At 49.0% G+C, this 8,341-nt stretch overlaps 1 protein-coding gene across 2 annotated transcripts; it reads right to left on the bottom strand.

The window, feature by feature from the left end:
* Positions 1-207: 207 nt before the first annotated feature.
* On the bottom strand, positions 208-6,556 carry LOC104138589 (melanin-concentrating hormone receptor 1). 2 transcript variants are annotated; one of them, XM_068914089.1, is made up of 2 exons: positions 6,237-6,556; positions 208-3,400 (listed from the first exon to the last, which is right to left on the bottom strand). In XM_068914089.1, the coding sequence occupies exons 1-2, from the start codon at positions 6,292-6,294 to the stop codon at positions 2,352-2,354; spliced, it is 1,107 nt and encodes a 368-aa protein (XP_068770190.1). In that variant the 5' UTR covers positions 6,295-6,556; the 3' UTR covers positions 208-2,351. The 2 variants fall into 2 exon arrangements, with proteins under 2 accessions (XP_068770190.1, XP_068770191.1); XM_068914090.1 differs by having other exon boundaries at positions 208-3,397; positions 6,237-6,553.
* Between the last annotated feature and the right edge of the window lie 1,785 nt (positions 6,557-8,341).

The following is an 8,341-nucleotide window of genomic DNA, read 5'->3' as shown; positions in this document are numbered from 1 at the left end:
AGACTGAACGAGGAGAGATGCCCACGTACTGTGCTTTGGCTTCAGTGTTCAGTGGGGTTAAGTCTAGAAAAGGTCTACCCAGCAGAGGCCTGTAGGCCTTTACAGGGTTGCACCAGCAGGTCCTGGCCCACTGTGCCCTGGTGGTTTTGAGCACGGGGCTTGGCCACAGCGGGTCAGACTGAGTCACTTAAGACAGGAACAGACTGGTTCAACCATAAACACCTTTATTGTAAGCAAGATAACATCTTCAGTGTGCAGCTTTCTGGCAGCCCTGACAGTTCAACTTGACTGTTTTTCCCTTCCCTCATAGTTTCCTCATTGCTGTTATTAAAGGAAAAAGAAACTCTAACCTTTACTCTCCTTTCACAGAGAAGAGTCCCAGTCCTCCCTTTAACTTCCTCATAGGAGAAAAATAACGCAGTATCTTGACTTGAGAGCAAGTGTTTTTTGGCAGAGCACGTGTCGTCTTTGACCTTCACCCCCAAGCCCTTCAGGGAAACTACTGACCAAAGAGCAAAGAAGTCCCATGAAAACCAGCACCAGTGAAAATTTCTGGCAGTCTAGACAGGGCAAACATTTGAAAGTGTCATCGTTGAAAAGCTCCATACATGTCTGTTTGGCATTATTGTCCAGGAGAAGAGAACAAAATTGACAAAAAATACCAGATGGCCACGGTGTGGATACGCTTCTGAGGGGGGTGGAGACAGAGCCTGGAATGAAAATACAGAGGCCCTGTTGTGAGGTTTGTTCAAAGACTTGAAAAGCAGCTCTGTCTGTCTGACGTTCTTAAGTGCTGTTCTTGCACGCTGGCCTGCTTTGATCGCTAGAAATGAGTGAATGGCTATTTGTTCTCTCCTGGGTGTATACTGAAGTATCAACTGTACTTCAGTATATGCAAGTGTGCTGTGTGTGCGTTAGAAACACCTGTAAGCAGGCCTGTGGCTTAGAAAGTCCTGTGCAGGGAACGGTTTGGCTGTGTAAGGGTGAATGGGAATTTCTGTTTTGGGGGCTATTGTGGTTGTCTGGCAGCATGAAACTGTAAGCTAAGCACGGCAGCAAATTCTTCTGTGCTGTGTGATGTTTGTAATGCTTCTTTGCATCAAATTCATCTACAACAACGAGTTTCTCCGTGTTTGACAAAGCGCTTAGCAATGCCTTCACTGTCCCCTGGGACTCCTGTGCAGTCTATCAGTGTAATCCCCACTATTTAGCTAATCTGAACTGTCTTTTCTTTAGTCTTTGTAATGTGCAAAGTTATTTCCTAATCACTCACTGCTAAAGCCACATGTAGAAAACAGACATTTAATTTTCCCTCTTTAACTTCGTAAAGTACTTGTTATTTTGAGGAAGCTACAAAAGCAACTCTGCTTCCTCTGAGCTACCTTTTCACATCTTCTCACTCCACAGGTCTCTGCACATTGTGTGCATGTGTGTGGTGGTGTTCTTTGGTTTTTTGTTTTTTTAGTCATGTTTAAAACTCTGCCTGGGGTTCCCCAATGGCTATGGAGACTGCGAGGCACAAGAGCAATATGAGGAAGTAGCACTGGGAAAACAGGCTCCTCGTCATGAAAACAGGCTCCTCGTCATGAAAAGCTACAAATCTGGTGTTAGCAGCAGTAGTTTGGCTGAATTATCTGCAGTCCCTTGAAGTAATACAATTGCTCTCTGCCTGATTTTGCTTGAAACGTTAGGATTTGCGTCAAAATTAGCCAGTTCTTGAAGATATATTGGTTGCCAAGCAGTACAGCCCACTGGAGGCAGACAGGGCTGGAACAAAAAAGACCAAACAGCAGACTTAGGTGAGACATCTGGCCCCATGATATTTCCCACTACTATTTGCTTCTAGGATAAGAGCACAGACCTCAAAGCTCAGAGGTCAGTTTTCTTACGAAAAATAAATACGTAAAGAGTTGTTTTTCAAAGATGCAGCTTTTGAATCAAGAGGCTCCATATCAGCACATTGCTTAGAAACATTGGTCAAGCCATGGGGTGAGGAACCACTGGGCAGTGTTTATATAGGTTTTACTCCTCCATGCCAACGCTCCCCCTTGAAATCTTTTTTTCTGTCATTTCTCTTTCTTTTCCATTCATCCCCTTTGGGGCCCCAACATCCTGTGTGGTGGAAGAGTCTTGCTGTGCTGGGGTGGAAAGAAGAGACAGCATGCAGCATCTCATAGGCCAAGGGCTGTCTAAGAGCAGAGCCCTAAAATGAAAGAGGGAGGCACCTAAACTGCAGATCTTGGAGGTGGAAGCTTGTAGCTCATATGCTTCACTGAGAATTGTCTGAAGTTGCTGCTTCTCTGCACACTTACAGATCTGGAAGCTTTTCCCTGGAGTGACTTCAGAGTCTCCTAGTGAACAGCCACCGTCACAGGCAGCGAGCATGGGGAAAAGTTCTCCAGAAACTGAGTCTGCTGAGTGGATTCTGGTGCCAGTTTTAGACAGACACTGGCCTCTGTCATACTGTTGTTGTTGAGAGAGCTGCTGTTGCGACATGGCTCTTTTACAGGGCGGATGGCCACCAAGAACTGGCGCTTGAAAGTCTCACTGAGCGCGATGTAGAGGAAGGGGTTGAGGCAGCTGTTGGCATAGCCCAGGCTAATGGCAAAGTTGTAAGCATAAAAGAAGGCCATGGATGGGGTTTCGATTCCGAGGTGAACCAGCTGGAGGACGTAGAAGGGGGCCCAACAAATGAAAAAGGCGGAGCAGATGGCAACCGCCATGCGGGTGACCTTCTTGGTACGTACCTGGAGACTCCTTTGGGGCAGTGGGACCACGGTGGTGGCCATGTGCTGGAGGATCTTAAAGTAGACCACACAGATAACAATCAATGGCACAGCAAATGCCAGCATGAACTGATAGAGAGTGAACCAGTAGATGTCTGTCTCTGGGTTGGGAAGCAAGAGAGCGCAGCGGACAGTCCCATCCTCCAGAGTCATGAGGCCTGCATACATCCACACAGGAATGATAGTCAGGAAGGAGAGAAGCCACACCAAGCAGATAACTAAAGCTGCAACGCATGGGGTCCGGACGTAGGTGGATTTCAGAGGGTAGACTGTTGCCAGGTAACGGTCTAGGGTCATCACTGTGAGGATGTTGGTGCTGGTGATCTGACTGTTGGTGTCCAGGGCAGTGATGATGGTGCACAGGGGAGCTCCAAAGTACCACGAGCCATTGCCGAGGAGCTGGTGGATGAGGAATGGCATGCCCAAGAGGAAGAGGAGGTCCACAATGGAGAGATTGAAAATGAAAATATCAGGCACAGTCTGCTTGCACTTCAGCTTCTTCTTCTTGACGATAGTGTAGATGACAATGAGGTTTCCCACAATGCCCAGGAAACAGATAATGCTGAACAGACTAGGCATGATCACATTGGTGTACGGTGTTGGCTTCTCTGCTACTGCCAAAATAAAGCAAAGCAGTGAGTGCAGCCCATAGGCAATGTCTTGATATCTGGGTGCTCACCCTGTCCTGTAGCTGGATCCCCCTCCAAGACATAGCTTGGAACCACATCTAAGACACCAGCACTTGGAGAGATTTGGCTGCAATAATTGACATTTCCTTCTCCCCCACCCAGGGCATGCAGCGCACCACCTAATTCTGACTGGCCACGCAGGCATCTTTCCTCAGCTCTCCTGATGTGCCTCTGTCCTGTCCTGAAACTCCCTAGCTGTTCTTGGGGACTAGCCTCAGGCTGGTGTGCCTCTGCTCCTACCAATGTCTGATAGTAACTTTTCTTGCTGAGAGTGCTGGATGTCCAGCCGTTTGGAGGGGAGTGGATGAGGCAACTGACGGTTTGCACCCTGGAGAAGTAAGCCTCTTGTCTAGGTGTCAAAATCTGGGCAGAGTCAACACTCAAGCCCTTGTCTCTGAAAACTTCAGTGTGTCTATTGGATGCTTTATCTGTTTTAAGGTATGAGACAGAGTTCATGGACTGTGTAGGCAAGTAACTAATGCTGTACCTAAATAGTGAGACCTGGCACCTACTCTGGCTGCATCCCAACTTGGTGTCAGGATTAGGCCAGGGCATGCATCCTTTCTGCCTGCCTTCCCTGCCTCTCTCCCTTTTCCTGGTCTCCATGTGAAGGAAGTCCAGGTGTGCGGGCCAGAGAGGACTTGGAGTGTGCTTCGGTCTGGTGCCTCAACAGGGAATGCCCCTGCTTCACGGTGGAGAAAAACAGGACTTCAGGCTGCTACCTGTGGGTTCAGGATGTAGGTTGTTTTCCAAGGGTAAATTATTACCTGATAACACTTAGTTTATCAGCACTGATGCTTGAACGTTGTTATTTGAGGCAGGAGGTCCAAACCTAACAGTCAAATTCACGTTCACCTTGTCCCTAACCAGGATTTAAAATCTCATTTTGAAGCCGCAAGGCTGCAGTGCCAGCCGACGCGGATTTCTGCTCTTGGGTCTAAGGTACTGACTGTGGTGCTTTCTGTTCTGCAAGAGTGCCATGTGCAGTGTGTGATGAAGTCTTAAATCACCCTTCTCAGCTGAGGCAAATCTCATTTTATGTCATTACTCTTCTCCTATGGGGCCTGTTTTTTTTCTAGGGGAAGGCTTTGTGTGAGTTCTTTGTACGGCTGTTGCAAAGACGTGCACGACAGCCCCTAAGCCCAGGCTGCAAGTGTCTTTCATTGAATTGCAGACGACTTGAAGTGATGTTAATTGGAAATGCTTTTCAGTCACTGTACTATTTCAGCTCTTTAGCAGCCTGCCCCTGCAGGAGGAGCGGGGAGATCTCCTCCAGCAAAACATAGAGAAACACTGAAAATTATATCAAGCAAAGTAACAACAGATACTCCTAAAGAGTTGTCTCTGCCAAAGTGGTGTCTGTTCATTAGGGTAGTTTTTGCTGACTCTGACCTCTAGAATTCTCAAGTCCAAACTTCTCTGTCACACCAAAGTACACAAACTCCTGGCTGCTCATTAATGCCAGAAAATGCCCCATGTTATGTGGCTATTGTTAGATAACTTACTGTCATCAGCACCCCATTGAGATGTGGTACTTAGCTATCAGCATCCAGCCCAGGCATCCCCTGAACATCTAACTAGGTCTCACACCTCTGTGTTACTTGAAGATGGGAGACTGGAAGTTGAAAGACAATGACTGTCTCTTGCAATTTTACACATAGCTGTTATGACCTCTCCTCTGTTAGCCCCAAACTTTGAACGGGGTGGGAATGTATTATGTGATTGAAAGGTAAAGGCCGCTTAGCTGGAAATTGAAACAAAATGTCCTTGCTGCTGTGTAATCAATGGAGTGCTCTCGGTGATCCTGTAATATTTGGAATGAGCTCAGCTAGCGTTAGAGCCAAGTGTGTGTAGGCTGAAAGGCTTTGTGAGAAAAGCAGTCTGTACAGTGCTGTAGCAGCTTTTCGGCTCTTGGTATTTGTACAAGTGGCTACTGCTGAAGCTAGCATGAAACTATAGTTTATATGTGTGCTGTAGATCTCTGGAATGGAGTTAGAAGTGCATGACTGTCAAATACTTAAAAGTTATCTCTTAGCTTAAGCAGAAGGAAGCTTTAGAAATGGATGGATTTGAGTGTTCCGTGCTGCTTCTGTGTAAATGCAGTGACTGTACTTTGCAGCTGTATACTGAAATGTCTCAACTACTTGGCACACTGATTAGTCCTTGTGGTGTGGCTGCCCTGTTACTCTTCAGACGTCCCGGTGGGGACTGCGCTATGTGAACTGAATGAGGACTGGCATACATCATTTTATCTCTAAGGTGATTGCTGTCATCATCAGCCTTGCCCAGATACGTATGAAACTACATGTTTTACTGCTTCCTTCGGGAGGAAGCACCTGACTTAGTTTCAGATGGCAAAGAACATGCTGGTGGGGAAGGGGTCAAGGACCACATATAATCGCTTCAAGCCTCTATGGCCGGTGGTGGTGTTGGGGGTTATGTTGGTGCTGCGCGACCCGGGGACGCCCGGGAGGAGCGCGGGGCCGGGGCCGGAGCTGTCCGCCGCCGGGTGCTGAAGGCGGCTCAGCCCGGCCCGCAGCCCCGGGGGGGTCCCTGTGCCCCTGCAGCCCGTCCCCCCGGCCAAGCCCCCCGCCACTCCCAGCACGGGGGGCTGTGCGACAGGGCAGCCCAAGGGGCGTGCGCAGGGCCCCTTCCGCCCCCCCCCCCCCCCCACCAGCAAAGTTCCCCGCATCCCCGGCCCGGTCTGGCGCGGGCACCCCGCCGGGGAGGCGCGCCCCTGCGCCGCGCCACCGCCGCTCACCCGAGCCGTTCCGAGCCTCCGGCGCGGAGAAGTTGCGGGAGGAGTTAGCGGGGGCCATGGCGGTGGGATCCGGTGCCCGGGACAGAGGAAGTTCGGGAAGTTTTCCCCCAGTGGCTCTGCGGCAGCGATGAGGGGTCGGGCAGGATGCGGGAGGCAAAAGCCTGCCTGCAGCCGGCGAGCAGAGGCTGCGGCACGGAGCTCCGGCGCCGTGCTCTACTCGCCCACTCCCTCCCTGCCGAGCCTGGAGCAGGTACTGACATCAAAGAGCAGCTGACTCCGCCAGCCACGTCGTCTGAGAGCATCCCTCTGCCGCCGTCGGGTGGGAGGGAAGCCGCGGCTGGGAGGAGCTGCCCTCCTCCAGCCGGGCAGGGAGAGGGTGGGGGCGACCCCCGGCCGAGGGTTGGCCAGTGCCCCGCTACGGCATCGCATTGCTCCCCCCGCCCCGACCAGTGGTTGGAGTTTGCGCCCTCCCGGTTACAGCCAGCCTGCTCTCGCTTCTGCCATTGGGAGAGGACTGCATTTTGCCTTTTAAGTAGTTCTGCTCTCCTGCCCTCAGTATGGATTTTTCTCTCTCAGACACATATGCCCTTTTCATTCCTGAGTCACAGGCACGTCCCTGCCAGCAGAGCTGGGGGGATATCAAGGGGGATGTCAGTTTACTCATAGAAAACTCTACTGCTTTCACCTTCTCTCCCCTCCGACTCTATTTCAAACCTGAGACACTTCACTTGTAATTAATTCTCTTTTGTTTTCTGCTGTTCTGTTTCTTATCACAGCTCGCTTTCTTCCTAGCTCCAGAAATTATCTCAAGTGTTACTTGTGTTCTGGTTGCCTTAAAAATGCTAGGCAAGAACCCTCTGGGTTCTGAGAAACTGCCTTGCTCTGTGTCTGTGCAGTGCCAGAACAGTAGCCTGCTCTTTTCTGGGGCTTTGAGCTGGAGATTTTGTTGTGCTTCCTGCCTAGTGTTTATACATAGGTTAGGTTGCTCCGTTATGGTTTGATAAATCATATGTTACTTGAGCAAAAGGATCATTCTCTACCTCTGAGCATTCACTGCACTGAAGAAGCCTGATACCATGCAGAAGTCTGCAAGATAACCAGCAGCAACAGGCAGCTTTTTCTCTGCAGCGTAGGGGATCAGTTTTACTTTATAAAAACTAGATCTATTGGGAAAGCTCCCTTGCCTCACTTTCTCTGTAGTTGCAAAGGCTGACATCAGCTATAGGGGCTTTTTTTTTTTTCCTAGCTTTGTAGCTCTGTTTCGATCAGAAATAATCTGTATCAATAAAAATGAGGCCAAGCATACATACCAGCAACGATCCCAGCATGGGCTGTGAGCCACACTTGACAGCAGTGTTTTCAGCATGGACTTTCTACCATGTAAGCCAGAGGAATTCATCATTATTAGGTTGTCCTCTAGTGGATCAGCTGATAGAAATCTGGAGCATGCTTTGCCCACATATTTTAGCTCTTAATTGGAGACAGGATGGGGCCAATTCTCCTGTGATTGAGTCTTTGGAGTTGCCTTGGTTGGTGATTTGCCTAAGAGGTTCTCCACTGTGAAAAAGTGGTGGGTTTTGATAATCAAATATTTTTCTTAAAGTTCTCTTTTTCTCATATGTTTTGGGTGAATTTTAGAGCTTGTCTGTGTGAGGTTAGTACTGCAAAACAAGCTATGGCTTGTGCACTGGGATGATGGAGCTAAGGCAGGAGAGCTGTCGTAAACTGGGTGTTGTTATTTGCAGTGCGTGCCTTTGTGCGACTTTGCTTAATCTAGTCCTGAAGTGCAGACTATGAGCGTTAGCATGGGAAACTGGTGGGCAGCTGCTATTCCAAACACTTTCCTTATGCAGAAAAGCTCTTGCTTGCTTTCCCTGGAGAGCAACTAGCTTTCATATAGCTTTGAAAGAGAGCTCCTGATATTTAAACTTAGCAGTTTCTGAAGCATAGCATTACTTTTAATTTACAGTCTCAACAATTGCTATTCACTTGTGAAACTACCTTGCATTTGAGGGGAACTGTAATTTCTACTTCTCAGCTGTAGGGACATGATAAACCACAGCAGCTCCATCCCTGATGCACACGTGTCGTAGCTGCAATGACAA

Source organism: Struthio camelus, chromosome 19 (genome assembly GCF_040807025.1).
Source record: "Struthio camelus isolate bStrCam1 chromosome 19, bStrCam1.hap1, whole genome shotgun sequence".
Lineage (NCBI taxonomy): Eukaryota > Metazoa > Chordata > Aves > Struthioniformes > Struthionidae > Struthio > Struthio camelus.
Note: the sequence above shows the minus strand (reverse complement) of the source record. Positions and strands in the feature narration are given on the sequence as shown.